At 38.4% G+C, this 17,253-nt stretch overlaps 1 protein-coding gene across 1 annotated transcript in view; it reads left to right on the plus strand.

The window, feature by feature from the left end:
• Positions 1 to 17,253, plus strand: part of COL25A1 (collagen type XXV alpha 1 chain) — a 298,968-nt gene that overhangs the window by 233,933 nt on the left and 47,782 nt on the right. Inside the window, exons 13-17 of the mRNA XM_066186248.1 lie at positions 5,823 to 5,876; positions 7,417 to 7,443; positions 9,820 to 9,864; positions 13,437 to 13,469; positions 13,633 to 13,668. Coding sequence (XP_066042345.1) covers positions 5,823 to 5,876; positions 7,417 to 7,443; positions 9,820 to 9,864; positions 13,437 to 13,469; positions 13,633 to 13,668 — 195 coding nt within the window. The remainder of the gene's footprint in view (positions 1 to 5,822; positions 5,877 to 7,416; positions 7,444 to 9,819; positions 9,865 to 13,436; positions 13,470 to 13,632; positions 13,669 to 17,253) is intronic.

Consider the following 17,253-nt stretch of genomic DNA (forward strand, 5'->3'; position numbering starts at 1 on the left):
ATATTCTTGACGTGTTAGCATTTTGTTTGCCTTGATAATTGATATCAGTTGGAAGAAAAAGCCAAACACTTTTGAGACTCCAAGCATTTTGTTGAAGCCATTTCTAGAAATTATCAGAAGGTTTTGAATAACTAAAGATGATCCCCTTTGTAGCTCATTTGGTCATGCTTCAACATTGCAGTTTGCTGATTTGGAACAGTCTTCTTTCTAATTCACTGCAGTAGTGAAGGAACTTAGTTTGTTTGAGTGCTGCTATTTTTGAGGAACCAAAGTACTTATCCTCCTCTCAGGGCATTTGGGGTTAACATGTGGAACTGTCAGTGGCAGCACCCCATCTACAGGCTTGCTCCTGAAACAGGATGAGTACATTCCTGTAAATGACAGTAAACAAACATTGCAACATACCTATTTGAAAGTGAACTGTCAATATTCCACTGATGGGGACTCTGCAATTTCTTTATAGAGTGTAAACAGCAAAACAATCCCACTGTGTCTGCAGCATACTTCTGTGTAAGTTGTCATTAAATAAATTACTGGAACATTTACAGGCCTGCTGAGTTAAGCTGATTGATTTTGGGTAGGAGTATGAATAATAGAACATTTGCTGGAAATTTTTATTTCCACCATTTGTGAATTCAGCAAACTGAAAAAAATTGGCTTCTGGTGGTGAAAAACCAGAGACTTCAGTGTCTGTAAGGGTTCTAGTGGCAGTGTCTTCTTCTGCAGCTAGATAATTGCCTTCTTTTTCTGCATAGTTTTTACATGAAATTTGGGAAAAGGACGTTTTTCTAGCATTTTCCAGTAGTTTATCATCTATTTGTGTAGTGGGTCATGTAATGAAAAGAGAACTCTTCTTTTGGGGTTGGTCAAGTAACACAAAGGGAAGATAAAAGTAACTACATATGAAAAAGAAGTCAAGGATTACCTAAACAATAAATAAATAAAAATAAATAATGCAATATTTGCACATTTACCAGTGTGGGGCATGACATTTGTGCATCTGGGTATTTTTGTTGCTCCTTTGGTACAACAGAACCTTATAGACAGGATGTTCAGTTAAGATCGTGCTGGTACCACAGCATCCCCCAGAGCTCTTGCTCTTTCCATCACGGTGCCAGGAAGGAGAACTTTATTTTTATTCTGGTGTATCGTGGTAGTTCCACACAACTTTCATTGCACAGGACAGCTTCTGCACTGTAGTTTAGCTGAGAATAAGAATGCAGAAGGGCAGAAAGGGCAAGTAAGAATTTTTTTAAATTGAGTACCGAGACATTTCACACCTCACTACAGCATCTTCCCCCCTGTCCACCCCTGACACTGTTGTACACCACAACGACACAGACTCCGACTTCAGACGGCTGAAAATGACTCCTTTATTTTTGGGATGTGTCTCCCTTTTACACTATTCTACACAGACCAATTTGATTGGTGACAGAAAGACAAACATCTTCCATGACATTGGTCAGGCCAGAGGGACATCAAGGAGAACTCCCTGCTAGGAAAAGGAATTAAAACAAAGCACAGTTTACAAAAACACTTCTCCTGTTTACAGAAAATTCCCTGGGAAAAAATTTTCAGAAAATCAGAACATCTCAGGCACAAAACCAGGGCTGCACATCCCCTCTGGAGGCACATGAGGGCAGCACTGAGGGAACAGCGCTTCCAGCACTCCCCTGGAGGGCGTCCAGCCCTTAATTTAGTTAGTTAATCTGTTATTGCTCATGGAGAGCATTTTTGATATGTTAATGAGCTTGGTTGGGATTGGTGATTTGGTTACTGTATCCCTATTGGTTCGAATCCTCTCCCCGGATTGGTTCCTTTTGGATCCCTTCCCCGATTGGTTAACTTTTCAATCCACATTCCTATTGGTTGTTATGTTAACCCCACCCCCTTTGTTGGTTATAAAACCCCGGCTCTCAGGAGCCTGAGGGTCTTTGGAGAGTTGTCGGTTCCCGATTAAAGAAGGCTCCTGGAGACCACCTTGGACTCCTGTGTTCTCTCCTGCGCTGCTTGGGAGACGCTGGAATCGCAGCGAGAGCCTGGAAAAAGAGCTGACAGGCTCGGTCACCTCGGTGGCCATCACAAAAGAGCTGATCACTCTGCTGGAGTGCCTGTGCCACTAGGGTTGAGGCCGCCCCCCTCAGGGCGACTCACCTGGGAAGGTCGCAGCGCCCCGAAGACTCCAGCCGAGGGCCTGGGCAGCTGGCGACAATCCCTTTTATGTAAAAGTTCCAGGGGGATGCTCTGAGGGTACCTTCACACAGCTTTTCAGGGAAACATCTTTTCCTTGTGTGAGGGTGCAGTTTAGCCCTCATTAATTCTCTAACTGGGATCATGGGTTGTGTTTTATAGACACTAGAAAGTTTTAGAATGATTACCATCACTCTGTTATTGAGTGACAATTTCTCAGGAGTTCATGACTGTAGAAAGGCTGTGAGCTAAGGTTAGATGTACTGCAGAAAAAATTACTCTTTAAATTGGAAAAAACCACTTTTGTGGCCACTCTTGGAGCCCTGTGTCCAGTTGTAGGCTCCTCACTGCAAGAAAGACATGGACATACTGGGTAGAATCCAAGTAAGGGCCTCAAAGACAATCTCCAGAGGTGCATTCTAAGTTCAAGCATTCTGTGATTCTATGAAATAAAAAATAAATAAAAGTATTCTGCCTTGATTTGAAAGATAGCTGATGTGCAGAAGACAATTGTTTCTGCAACCTAACACTTTTGCTGTTAATGCTGTTAAAGAGGCACTACAACAGCAGTCAGGAAACACGTTAGCCATGGCCTGGTGAATGTAAAAAACGTGTCATTAAGGATTTAGCTTTATAGCTTCTTTCATTTTATCAGGTTGAAAAGCAGTCTGATTTAAATTGTTGTGTTGAATGACATTGTTGAATGTCTGGTGTTCCCTTGCATTCATCACTCCTTGAATAGCAGTGTCATCATCTTCAGCCTCTTAAAGGTCAGCTGTGCTTTTTTTTCATCTCCGAAACACTAACCTGTGGGGCTGAAGTGTACTTATTTTAGACTCCAGTTTTACTCTTAAAGTATTTTTCATTCTGGTTTTAATACATGCTTTTAGTAATAAATGGATAAATAAACAAAAGTAACTAAATGGAAGAAAAATTGCTAACTATGCTTACTAACAGAAATATTTAAAATTATTTTCATGCCAAGAATCAAAATCATTTGTTGGGATCAACATGGCTAAAATGACACAGTATTTAAGTAGGGAAGGGCTATCAATCTACTTGTCTTCAAAAGTTAACAGCTCTTTGCTTTATAACTACTTTGAGGGGAGCATTTTTATTTTTTTGTGGTTTGGTTTTTTTGTTTATTTGGTGGGTTTATGTTAAGGCTTACTCGAATTGTAAAAATATCTGCACAGAGAGCCAGACTTCCATGCATGTCCTACAAGACATGCAGAGTGACAAAAGGAGGCTCCCTGGCACAAAACTTGTTTAGCTGTGCACTGGGAATGTTCATCAGGGCTAGGACATAAAGCAGCTTATGGGCTGTACATTTTCACTTCACCTTATTACTCCCTGATTCATTGTACAGACAAGAAAACAGAGGTCTAACACAGGGAAAGGTCTATTTTCCATGTTCTTCTGAACATGAGAAACAGAATGATAATCACTTCAAAAACATAAAGGCACAAGGTCATTTCTGTGTTGTCCTTCTAGGCTTGACTTCAGTCTTTGCCATTCCCAGAGCTAGTTTCTGCACTTCAAATATCTCTGCCTAGTATTTTCATACTATAAATGTAGTGCTGAGCATAGCAAAGTTGCATATAGGTCAAAAATGCCATTGCTGGTATGAATGGGGATTTACTATGACTAGGTGACAAGCTGAGGTTTTCACTTTTTCCCACAGAAAATAATATTTTTATTCTATTTCTGCAGTCTCCTTTTTGTCACAGCAGTAGCGCTCTGCATCCATAGCACTAATATGTAAACCTGGGAGGAAAGTGCAAGCTTGGAACTTCAACCTTTTGATTAGAGATTTAAGCTCCTGAAAGCATCAGCCGACAGCAGCTGTTTGAAAATTAAGGGGACAGAAACAAGCGTGTTTGGGGTGTCAGGATGAGGAGAAACAGGTGTATATTCATGGGTCCCTTCTGCTTCATTTTGTCTTCAAGAGCCTTTTAGGTCAATCCTTTAGGACACTCACACCTCATCTCCAACAGCTTCAAATCCTGACCACTCATATATCAAATGCCTGTGCCACTTTTTCAGCCTCACAGCTACTGTAGTGCAGAGGGGCCTTGAGAAAGGGCTGACACAAGTGACTGTTTAATTCCCTGAGGGCTTAATGGTACCCAGCATTTTTTTCTCTGGCTTGGAAAATGCCTCACTCGAGTTTTTCTAGAACTTGGATGATTTTGGTTTGTTTTTTGAAACAGCCCAACTCTTGATGAAGTTAAAATGTAATTAATGATTCTGTTACCCAATTTAGAAATACAACGGAACTTGCTTTCACAGACAATCAGAGTTAATACATGTGTGATAAAATCTGCCTGCAGAAGTAAGAAAGAGAGAATTTCTTTATAGGAGGCTTTTACGGAGGACTAGAAAATACATCTTGTTGGGTTTGGAAAAGCCTTTATCTTAATGTCTCCGTAACTTTTGAGTAGAGGATTGGTTCATCATATGTACTAAATTTGGACACTGTGAAAATAGTTCACTGAGTTTCTGGTACAGATTACTGTTCAGAATTTGATTGCTATGCTAGCTATTGGATTTAACTTTTCCACATTTTTATACACTTAAACAGTAAAGAGCTTTTAGAAGGACCTAGTTGCAGACTTTTTAAAATCTTTCTTTGGCCGTTATTTTAATGTGCTTTGCCATGTCAGAAGTGTGATGCAGTTCTCTGTGTGAGGGTTATCAAAGGTACTTCATGTGGAACTGAGATATACATCTGCAGAAACTTTCATATAATAAGCCATAAGCTCTAGTTTTTTTACAATAAATTCTAACCATTGCATTATCATTTTATCTAAAATGAATATCAGTGGTTTTCCCATAAATGTGGGATATAAACACTAAGAAATATCTTTCAGAAGTTTTTTGTTTGTTTCACTTGGTTGTTTTTTTTTTTGTTTGCTTCTTCCCTTTATTTTTAAAATTGAAGATGGAAAAGAAGATTGGAAATAACTGTTATTTGCTGGTTGACTTAAGAAAATCAACTCCTTCAAATTGTAGAAGAATAATATACTACCCATTAAACATGCCCTAATTTTGGAACACTGATGTAATGCTGACAGGTTTTAAATGTTTTAAAACCACTTTTCGGCCACTGGTATAAGTACAAAAAATGGACAAGCGAAGTATATTTAAAAAATTGAAAAGCTCTCTGTTTTTCCAAATTCTTCTATTTCTAAAACAGGCCCTTCTGATTTTGTTTCATTATCTGTCCTACATCTGAGACCAGAAGCACAAATGTCAAAATAAATTAAGATAAGCCTTTCTTGCAGCATTTCTAAGTTGTAGAGAAGAGGAAAATGTTGGCAGTCTTGCTGGGAAGACTGTGCTTTTAAGGTTAATTGGACAGATTTTAAGAATCAGGAGTCACAGGTCTCCTTTCTGTTTAGTGTGACATCTCTGTGTTTCCACCTCCTTCAGGAGAATAATTTCTTACCTTACATGGGTTAGAGTTAATCCACCCTAACTGGTGAAATAAGTCATTTTAGTGCCCAGCTGTGGAGTACACATTTGCAGAGTCTTTTAAAATTCTTTTAAATTTAAAATTTAAACTCACCCATTATAAGAAGGTTCAGCATGTCTTTCTTAACTTCATCTTTTTTTATCTTTGCCTTTAGGGTGAACCTGGTTTGCCGGGCATAGCAGGAGAGAAGGGAGAAGCGGGGCTCAAGGTCAGTATTGAAAATGGAATAAAAACAGCAGCATGGAGTATGTGAGTGCATGTGTAGATGGCAGTTGTGCTTTCCAACTTGGGTTTTTATTCTGACTGGCTTTTAATGGTCTGATCACTCCCTTCAGTCATCAGTGCTGTAAGAGGCTTTGCACATCTCACCATAAAGAAGCATATTCTTCTGCTGTGCATGTATAATTCCAGTCAGTGGCACTGACGCATAGACATCCACTGCCAACTGAATGCAATATGCCTGCAAGTGTTTGGGAATTTGGGGACCTTTTCAGAAAGGCTTTGTTTATGCCCCTTACAATGTGTTTCAGGCTTCTTTTCAAGAACTGCTGCCGTCAGTTCTTTGACAAATGTCAGGGTGAAGTCTTGAGGGCTGATCCTGGTATTATGGAAGTTAGCAGCAAGCCTCATTAGCAGCATGTCTCAGCCTGTATTTGTTACATCAGAATGACTCTTTGCACTTTATTGTTATATAGTTTGTTCTGCTGTTTTAATATTGAACAAGGGAAATAGGACATAAAGCTTATAAAGCTTATGATAGCTTCATTTAAAAGAAAGCTCGACATGTCCAAGGTGATGGGATCTGTGGGCTTCTTGGAGGGGTAATGCTAAATTCTAATCCCATCAACTGCGAGTGAGCATCTCTGGTGCATATGTGCTCCTCAGCTGATTCTGTGCATCATGCTGCTGCTGACAGACATGCAAGGCAGCCTCTTTACATTTACTGACTGGTTGCTTGTCCATCAGGAATGAAAACAAACCATTTGGGAGCATGACCTTTTCTTACTTTGTATACAAAAGAGGCCAAATTATGGCAGTTGATGCTTAATTTGTATTCACAGCTGTAGTCCCTGAGTTGCCTAGCGACTGCCAGCCATCAGAAGGGGCAAAGATGAGCCAGAGTGCAGCTCTGAGCCAGAACTGCAGACATGAGTTGTCAGGATCAGGCTGGTGTGCAGAAGTGCTTTTGCAGTTTCTCAAGCATGTTTTAATTTAATTAAAAAAAAAAATGGCTATAAGCCATCCTTTTGTTACAGAGATTGTTACAGAGAATATAAGGAGCACTGAAGACTCTTTACTCTGAAATAGCTATTAGTCAGTTCAAGACACTTTCTCTCTCTTGAGGAACTTTCTGAGCCATTGGCAGAATAATAAGACTTTGCGTTCACATTCAGGCTTTTTTTTTCCCTTTGTTTGTTCCCAAAACAAGGAGAACCACATGTAGGAGCCACCTAGGTCCCTGCAGGCTGCTTCTCAGACATATGCCTGTTTGTCAGTGTCTAGGACAAAACAGAGAGAGAGGTCTTCACATGCAAACCATTGAAGTGTTAAAAAAAACACGTTAAAGTTGTATTGTCCATTGAGATCTATTAAATTTACATATTTTATTGTTCATCGGAGATTTTCTTGTTGTATTGTGTCATAGTAATAGTAATAACTGTTAGTAATAACTAGTGATTGTAAGGCTAACACTGATTTTTGCCTGAGTTAGTAACTTAAAACTTCTTTGCTCCAATTATTCTTCTTAGGGTGACCCTGGGGAAAGAGGAGAAAAGGTGAGATGTTTCACTTCCTTTGTTGTGGTTCTGTTTTGGATAATGTACTTGGAGAATTGCCAGTGCACCGATCTCAAGTTTAAAAATAAAATACCACAGCTACTACCTAGAACTTGAGTGACACTGTGCAGCCTTTCTGAGGGTCAGATAATACCTACTAATGGAAATTATTGATCTGTGATTACTGCAGTGGGATTAGTCACAGAGTGCAGTGATTGTGTGTTAAAGGCTGCACAGCTGAGCAATCAGGCAACTAATCCTAACTGTGGTGAATCTCAGAAAATGATGAGCCTGTCTGAATAAATTAGAGATCCCCACATTTCTCAGAACTTGGTTTTGATGCTCTGACACCTGTGTGGAATAAAACAATCAGGCAACAGAATGATAAAACTACATAGATCCTAAGTGATACCTGGATAACAAGCTCTCCAAGTACTAAAAATGGAATGCTCCATTTGTGTTTGGGTCAGTTTAAGTAAGAGCAAGGGAGTCTGTCCCCATGACCTTCAGTGGTGCTGTCTGCAGAGGCACCAGTAGCAAAGTGGCATGCTGATGGTGCTCTTACTTGCAGTGAGTTAGCAAGAAATTGCTTCTCTGATGTCCAGTCATACCAAGGCAAGACAAGGGGGTGGAACAAGCTCCAAGCTGCAAAGAGGAGTGTAATTCTGATCTTCCAGGCATAGTGGCTGGTAGGAGCACAATGAGTTTAGAGTTGAGTTTCCTCATCTGCTCACAGGGGCAGCTGAGAAATAGCATAAGCCTTATTCTGAGTAGGAATACGTGCACAGCCTCATCTTCTGCAAGTATACTGAGCTTACATTTAAAAAGTAAGTTGTTTGTACTGAGGTGCAGTTTGCTCTTGAGCAATGTTTACCTGTGTCTTTGCAGTTACAACTGAATTTCACTTCCAGGTCAGTGTAAATATCTGTAAGACCAGGTGGAAGCATGCTCTGCCAAGGTGATTCATTTCACATTTTCAAAAGCACACCATAAAAATAATCTTGAAAGGGAAATCTTGAAAGTCTGTATTGCACATGCAGAACTATGTAATCATGAAATATGCATCATGAAATAATTTCTTCTGTTAGAATGATATTTTTAAAGTACTTCAGTGATCCTTAGTTTGTTCTCAGACAAAAAAGAAATAACAATGAATTTTAATATGTACTGAATTTTTGTTTCTTAAAACCATTCTATTTTTCCATAATTGTCCCTTTTTTTTTCTAAAAAGTGTAGTTAAAGACCCCCTTATTATGCTTTATCATGTCAAATTAACTTGGGATGACGTTCCTTACTGTTAATCTTCCATGTTTCATGTATGTTTCCTTAATTAAAGTGCTGCTAGGTTGTTGGCTAGTTCCCATTGTATCAGTGACTGGGATGTATAAATTGCTAAGTTCTCTCCAAATGGAATTACACATTAAGGTTTTCAGAACAATATGATAGATACTGAATAATGCTATTTGAATAGTACTACTGGTTATCTGACCAAGGCCAGCAGTGTGGTTTTAGTCTACTTTGGCTCTAAGTAGACTAAATTTTTTAATCAATATTTTTGGCATTTTAAATACTTCTTGCACTTAACATGAACCTCAAGTCCTACAGAAATTTTTAACCTATGCTTTTAACATGTAACAACAAATAACACATTTGATGTAGTCTGGACTTCTTGTATAGTTACGTGACCAGGTGGAAATTAGGTCTTTTTGTGGATAAATATTGTGAGTTTTTTATTTTAAAAAATTTGGGCATTTTTTGAGTAAAAAATGTCTACTCAGCCATGAAAAAGTATTTTCTGAATGTCGCTTTTTAACAAAAACAGTGCATAGAGTTTATGTAGAGATAAAGTCATTTGGTAGCTCCTTAGAGGAGTGACATTTAGTGAGTTTTTCTTAGTTTGTGAATCATTCATGAAGGACCTCAGACTCAGAGAGTATATGCTATCAATTACTTGAGAATGCCAATAAAAACTACTGGAATTGTCTAACTGTCATCTGAATTTTATTAGATGAATCTAGGTGAATGCCTCTGTGTTGGGAAGAAAAATGTATTGGTAATTTTGAAGTGCTGAATCATCATGAAATCTTTAAATTATTCCTCCCTTGCTAAACTGGAGTGAACTGAGAAAGATGGTAGATTATACCAACAGGTATTTTGATACTTTGTGGTGGGGATTTTTTACAGATCCGTGAAAGGAATTACAGTTATAGTGAAGTCTGTATAAGACATAGCCACTTCCTGACCGTGTCTCAGAGATTGACTATCTGATTAACAAAATCAACTTGCATTTTTAATCATGTTGGAATGCTGACTCTTCCCTGCATACTCTGTGCTTACAGAAAAATCATTAAAATATAGGGTGTATTTCAATTATAGGGGGATGCTGGCGAGAATGGACTGAAGGGTGACACAGGAGAAAAGGTAACACCACTTCTTAGCAGAGAAGAAAATGTGTGCCTTGGGCATGCTTGTAGTATAACCAACTAATGAAAATAATAATTTATTCAAAAGAAAAATGCATTTTGAGCTGTTTTTTTTTTTAAGGTGAATGATTTGGTTGAGTTCATTTTTATGAACAGCAGAAAAATTCTCACTGTTCTGTTCAACTAAGCATAAGATTTCTTACTTTATACAGCAGTAACTCTAGCACAGAATATATCGGCATGGATCTAGCTAACACTCCTGTTTGTTGAAATTTGCATTATACAGAAGTTTTGATCACAACCTGCCACTTGGAACTGCCCCATTGAATTATAGCCATGTTTTCTGATACACCCTTTAGCTTTTCCCCTTCTGTGTTTCCATCAAAGAGTAGGACCAAACCAATATGAGACAAAAATTACAGTGTTGTGTTAGGCAACTTCCCTCCAAAATTGGCAGCTGGAAAATCAAGAGGTGACAATAGACACACTGTAAATCTTTATTCCAAGTGACATGAACAATAATCTCACTTTATACCTTCTTAGTTCATTGTTGCAAAGTACCAAGATGTTACAGAAATCACCAAGAAATAGATTTTGTCAAAGTTTTTTTTTTCTTGAGTTTTCTTTCATGTGAGACTCACGCTCAGAAAATCGTACTGGTGTTTTCAGTGTGGTTTCCTTACACAAGCCAGTCTTCAGCAGTCAGGGTAGAGGCTGTGTTGCACATAAGAAGGGGTCAGACATACTGATCTCTTCTGGCCATAATTTTTGAACTCATGTGCTTCTAAAAAGCATTTATTTTCGTGACTATGCCTGGGCAAAAGCATAAGCACTTTTTCCTGTACCCCTGCATGTGTAAGGCTTAGCCAACTTAAAACATTTCAGTGCAAGGAGAAGTTTATGACGGATTTAGCAAGCTGGTAGGAAATGCATGCAAATCCTTCATGAGCTATCATTTGGGTACAGTAAATCTGTATTTTGAAGAGCACAAGGATTTTAAGGCATATTCTAAAATCAGCAGTTGAAAATAGACATTAGATTTAAGAATAGTCAAGTTACTTGATTCTTGGAGTTAATTTAAATAATACTTTATTTTCAGTCATGATTATTAACATAGATGAAAGTCTTAAGAACCTGATTTACTTACTTAGATGATGTATGCTGGTAACATAATCTTGATCCACTCTTATGTGGTTTAAGAGTATAATTCACTACAAGTATGAATTGAGATTGTTGTTCAGATAGATAGTTCTACAACAAGTAAATGGTAAGTTTATAATCTCTCTGGGAAGCTGAGTGCAGCTTCACCTGTTGCTTTTCTACTTCATTAGCCTTGAGGGTGAGCTTTTATCCACGAGAATGCCCATATTGCCCTGTGATCATCCTCCTGTTTGGGATCTTTTTAAAGAAAGAAAAGAAGTTCTCTTTCAGTGGGAGATCCTTTCTGCCCAAGTATAACATTTGAAATACTGCTGTGTGAACTTTAAACACTTAGACAGTCAAGCTGGGATCAATTTGTGGAAAGTATAGGTCATCAGGAGGCATATTGCTATGTCTGAAGAAATTTCAAGACACCTCCTGAACTTCATAATGCAGAAGTCTCCCATCTCTTCTAGATTTCATATGATTTTCAGAGGTGGGGTGGTGACATGGAAATATATTCTGTTTGTTTGGTGTGCACTGCTTTAACCATAATGGGTTAGAATCCTCTGCATTCATTTTTGCCAGACTTTCCAGAACTGTGACTTTGTTAACTTTCAATATTTTTCTTCTTTTTCCCTGCCTACAAGACAATATTCCTTCCAGAAAAAAAAGATACAGTTCTTAGAGGAGAGTTGTAGCTTAAAGTTGCTGATAGGTAGCTTTGCAACAGCTCTTTCACAGCTTACAAGGGTGGTTTTTGACTGATAATTTAGGAGTAAGCATTAAACTTGGTGTCACTACATTACACTTGAGCTACTTAACAGGGTTTGTATTCTTTCCTGTTCTTCAGTGTAGGGGGAAGTTCTTGCATCGGAGATTTAATCCATAGTCCATAACGCTTAAAAATATTTCTTTGAAAGCTTACGTGGAGTTTCTGTAAGATAAATAATAAATTGTTATTCATATGGTGAGAGAGTGAGATACCACGTGACAACAGATTCAGACTTGGTTTAGGAGAAGGTTCCTGTTTGTGCAAAAAATGTAGTTTTGTTATCTGAACTGCTGTACCTAGTGGCACTCAAAAATAAGGACTTGGGTCCTTAACTCTTGACCTGAGACTTTAGAACTAAAAAGTATTTGTTGAATTATTCTGCTTTGAAGACAGTGTCAATCCCAAGCTTGAGTTCTTGCTTCTGTTCTTCCACTGTAGCCTTGGTCCCTAGAAACTACCAAGGATCTTCCTTCTTTGTACATGTTCCCCTGATAAAATTTCTTCATTTGCAAACTGTCTTGACTTGAGAAGATACTGTACCTTAATTTTTTCTTTGATCTAAGTTTTATTCATACATGAAGGTGGATTATAAATATTTTGTATCTTCTCCGTGTCCATCTGTGCCCTTTAAAATGTTTAACCATTTAATGTGTCTTCCTAGTTGCTTTGGCCCTTTATAGCTATAAAAGGTTTTGAGGCTTTCAGTGGTACATACTTGTAAGGGATATTAGTGTCATTCATGCACCTCCATCAAAATAAAGCAGCTCAGATTTCCATGCATACATAAAAACGAATAAATAAACAAATTTTCAAATAGAAGCACGCTAGTCATCTTCAGTAGTATACAGCCTAACTAGCAAACTTTTCAGTAGGTTTTTTTTCTTTGGTATATTGTTTAAAGAAAAAAAATCAACTGATCCTCTCTTCTGTGTGTATCAGTGCCTATAAAATCCAGTAAACTCAGCAAAATGTAGGTAAATCTTTTTGAATGCTAGGTGCCCTCTCAGAACAGAGACTTTTCGTAAATATGTAGATTACCATAGCTGTCTCATCCTGTAAAGTATAGCCCTTCATGCATTAATCTATCCATTTAAATGTACGGGATTGTTGAGGAAATAAAGCTATGACCCGTCCTGATGGAGATAAACTCATGGGTCACTGGGGTTTATTTCCAAAGTGAATCTTCATTGGCACAAAAGATGTCAGTTGAGTCCTGACACTTGCCATCTATAAAATTAGGTCAAATGGTTGCTCATATTCTTTGTAAATAGCAGTGAATTATTTTTAATGTAGATCGGCAATTTAGAGATGTCAAAGTATGTCCCATATTCTGGCAGTCTGAAGTACATTTACACAACATCTGCCATTATTAGGTCTACATTATTAGTTGTGAAATTTGAGGTTAACAATAATAGATGTTTGGGTGAGTGAAGCTAAATCTCTCTCTGCATGGTCTTGAAAACAATACTGTTCCTTTTCTGAATCACATTGATGTAATTAATTAGTTAAATGCCTATGTAGCAGCACAGAAAACAGGCAGTCTTGCTATGCAGTTATTTTGTATATAATGTTGCTATACTCTTACATGATTTATGTGTTTCCTGGAAAATTGTTTATGTAGTATGAGTGACTATTTCTTGTGGATTTTGTATCAGGGTGACCCTGGCTCTTCTGCGGCTGGAATTAAGGTAATGGAGTTCTAAAGAAGTTGTGCAGAGAGAAGGGGGTTGGTTGGTCCATGTTACTTTACAGTGTCACAGACATTTTGGGTATCATAATGTTATGGTTTTCCACAGCTCCATATTTAATTCATTTTCTCAGATCTCATGTCTTTCATCTGTTTTCTTTTAGGGTGAACCTGGTGAATCTGGACGGCCTGGACAAAAGGTACTAGTTGGAAATGTTCAGTTTTCTTTTTCTGCTGGATTTGTGGTAAATGATGTTGCATCCATCCGTGTTGCCAGTGGCACTTAGTTGTACTGGGATGAGTCCGAGGCAGCACAATTTAGCAGCCCAAGGCTGTACACATATGGTCTGTGTTTATTTTGTATTTTAAAAAGGCAGAGGAATGATCATACTAATTAGCATGAAAAGCAATTTTGACTAACCCATCTTCCCTTCTGGCTACAGCACACCTCTTGCATTGAAAGCTTACCCTGTTGCAGCTGGTGAGACTAACAAAGAATGGCTCTGCTCCTTGGGTGATCACAAGCTAACCCTACATGTTTGACTATTAATCTTCAAACTGTGGTACACTGTTGGATCGCATCAGGAAGAAAATAAATATTGGTTAGAATCACTTTCACACACCCCTATGAGGGGAATCAAACCATCAGTGGCGCACTGTGTGTTTGGAAGGACACAGATCAGGTTAATGCAACTCTGTTCCTCCTTCCAGCGTAAGAAATTCCCCTGGGTGCTGTGCGGCTGAGGTTACTTCTGCAAGGAAAGGTCCTGCAGGAGTTACAATAACGGTACTGCAGGAGGCCCTGTGAAGCTGGGGAATATGCTCTTAGAATCCACAGTACATAAAACACAGTGAATGGTGTGCCTTCAGCTCCCTTTCCTGAGAGTAGGGGCCAGCTCCTGCAGGGAGAGCAGAGAGACAATGAGAGAACTGGATTTGTGCATTGCAATATTTGTTTTCCCTCTGGAGCCATTGGCACTGTTCTTGCCTCTTAGAACATTGAAAATTTTCCACTGCACGGTGCTGCCAGAGTCGAACAGAGCCCTTCTGCCAGTTGAGATACTCCAGACAGAAAGTCAAGAGCTAAAATTCTATACAGTAGATGGCAAGACAACCATTTTCTAATACTCAAAGTATTTTGGTGACTAAGCAAAACCCCAAACCACATGTGAATAAGAAATAAATAAGAAATTAAGTATTTTTATTTAATAGATTATAACTCTCATCAGAGACTAAATAAGACTATTACTGCAAATGCAGTTCCTTAGTGAAGTGCAGTTTTAATTAGGAAAGGTAATCAAAGTAGTTTAAAGCTATCTAATCCACAGAATCATTCAGTGTGTGCATTCTGCAGTGTATGCTTTGCTTGGGTAATAAACTAGAAAATGCACTTAAGCGCCTGTGGAGATTCAGACTCTCATTAAGTGGCTGCCATGGAGGCAAAACTAGCAGTGATTTATCAGCAGGCTCCTGGTTCTCAGTCCCAGGCACTCAGATTTGATCTAATTTGAGCAACATGGATGAGTGAGAGCTATGCAATTCAGACTTTCTATATTCTCACCTTCTTTTTCACATCAAAGGGTGGCTTAGTGTTTTCCTTCCGTTCATCTCATGATTTCCCAGTGTGTTACACTCATGTCCCAGCCCCAACCATCAGCTCCCATGACATGCCCGGTCAGCGTGCCTCCTCCAGCCAGGGGCCCCATCTCTGCTGCCCTGCACTCCTGCTTAGCAGGGACTTTCTCGCACCACCAGAAGTTGTGGGAGGCTCTTTCTCCAGTTGAGGGCACGTCTCTGCCATCTACATCATCTCAATGCTTTTCCCCCTCTCTCTGTCCCGTTGCTATTTTCTTCCTCAGTCTTCTTTTCTTTCTTTTATTTTCCTTTTTCATCTTCTTCTAGTTTTCCCTTATCCATCTTCTAAGGACAAATATGTGTTGAGCTTCCATCCAAATACTAGTTGCATGGAATGAAACATGACGATATTTCAGCAGTCTGACAAGGCTGTTGTGGGCCTAATTGTGTGCCAAAGTGAGGTGACAGAATGACGTGCTCTGCCATTATGTCATAGAGTTAGCACACGGCCTTGGTTTCTTTAAAAGTCACTTTTCTAATAAATCATACTTGGAATTTTTATGTTAGGAAAGGTCCAAAAAAGAAAATACTATGCATTCATCTACAATGCTAGTTGTAGTTAAGAAATAAGGATTTATTTAATTGTGTTTCATATTGATGTACCTTTTAGGGGCATTTTAATTGTTTGTAGATTACTGTGACTCTGAACTGGCTTTGGTGGATCCTTTCTGCTTATTATTTGTGAGTGTATGGAGGTTAGCTCTGTCCCAAGACTGAAGAGTAACCTACTGCAGCAACACTATTATAATATCAGTTATAAATATTCCAATTTTGTGCTTACAAGTGTAATTTAGTGCTTCCACAATTAGGTGGGAAAAGTTGATGGTCGTAGTGCCATATGTATGGCTGCTCATGCAAAAAGTGGAAAGACAGAGTAGGGATTTGAAGTTAAAATTTTGTTAGTGCAGGGGAGCATTATTCTTTTGCGAGAGTAGTAACCCATTTTCTGCTTTAGAAGGTAATAGTCAACATACCAAAAAGTGTCTATTGAAAATGACATCGTAGCCTCTATTCTTTCATCTGATTTTATAGTTAATATTTTGAGACTGGAAACTTTCCTATGCTTTTAGGCAATTTGAACAGTTAGAACTTTGGAGAAACTAAAACAGACAAAGAAGCTGTTATCAGATCCTTCTGTATCACTTTAAAATCATTCCATTTGATAAAGTGATTTGCAGCCTGTCTACTGTGCCTTTCATTTTGTGGCGGAACGTAATTTTGTTGTGAGCATTTCAGGTCTATTTAATATCTCTGCCTCACAGGAGTGTCTCTGGGTAGTGCAGTTTGATGAACACCTATACTATGTGTAGGTGTGTTTAGGTGTTTTTAGGTGTTTTTTTAGGTTTTTGTATGTGTATACACGTGAGTACATGAGCGTATGGATGTATGTAAGCATGTGTGTACACAGGCACATAAAATATTTTAATAGCACAACCTGTAGGTATCAACCCAAACCGCAGAATTGAAGTCTGGATTTCTGTAAAGCTCATGAGTGCAAAAAAATCTGGAATATAGTTCAATTCATTATGAAGGTAAAAGTTGGCTTCAGAGTTCAAACCTGAGCTTACAGAAAGTTCAGGGAATATTCAGATCCAAGGTGCTGCTAGAATCCATCTCAGTGTTAAAATAAAATCCCCAGTCTTTTAAAATAATGTTCTATTCACATGTTATTGCTCCTTTTTTTTCTGTTCATCGTCTTTATTTCCCTAGACAGCATCTTTCCATTTAGCTGAGATCTCAAAATGACCATTTGTGAGAATGTTGTCATTCTTGTCTCAGACTAATTCCAAAATGAATATATTCAGTTTTCAGTGCTTGTTACAAAATTACCTTGCAAACAGAGTTCTATAGGTCTTTCCATTGCAATTTTAAATAAGCAAGGTTTTTCTGGGTAAAGCAGTAAAAGGTTACATTACCTCTATCATTTATGACACTGTGTATATTCACAGGTAAAGAACAAGTTCTGAAATGATGCTGTGGATAGCTCTATAAAACTGATGGCCCATAATAATTAGATAATCCTGCCTGAATTGTGAAATTTAAACCAAGATCTACTGACTTGCTTTGTAGCTAAATCAGACAGTCACACAGCACAGTATCTAGCTCAGAGTTGAAAATGGAACAGAATTAAACATCTGTCATAAGTATGG

This window comes from Chamaea fasciata, unplaced genomic scaffold (genome assembly GCF_029207755.1).
Source record: "Chamaea fasciata isolate MVZ Bird 193981 ecotype frontalis unplaced genomic scaffold, bChaFas1.0.hap1 SCAF_6, whole genome shotgun sequence".
NCBI classification, from domain to species: domain Eukaryota; kingdom Metazoa; phylum Chordata; class Aves; order Passeriformes; family Sylviidae; genus Chamaea; species Chamaea fasciata.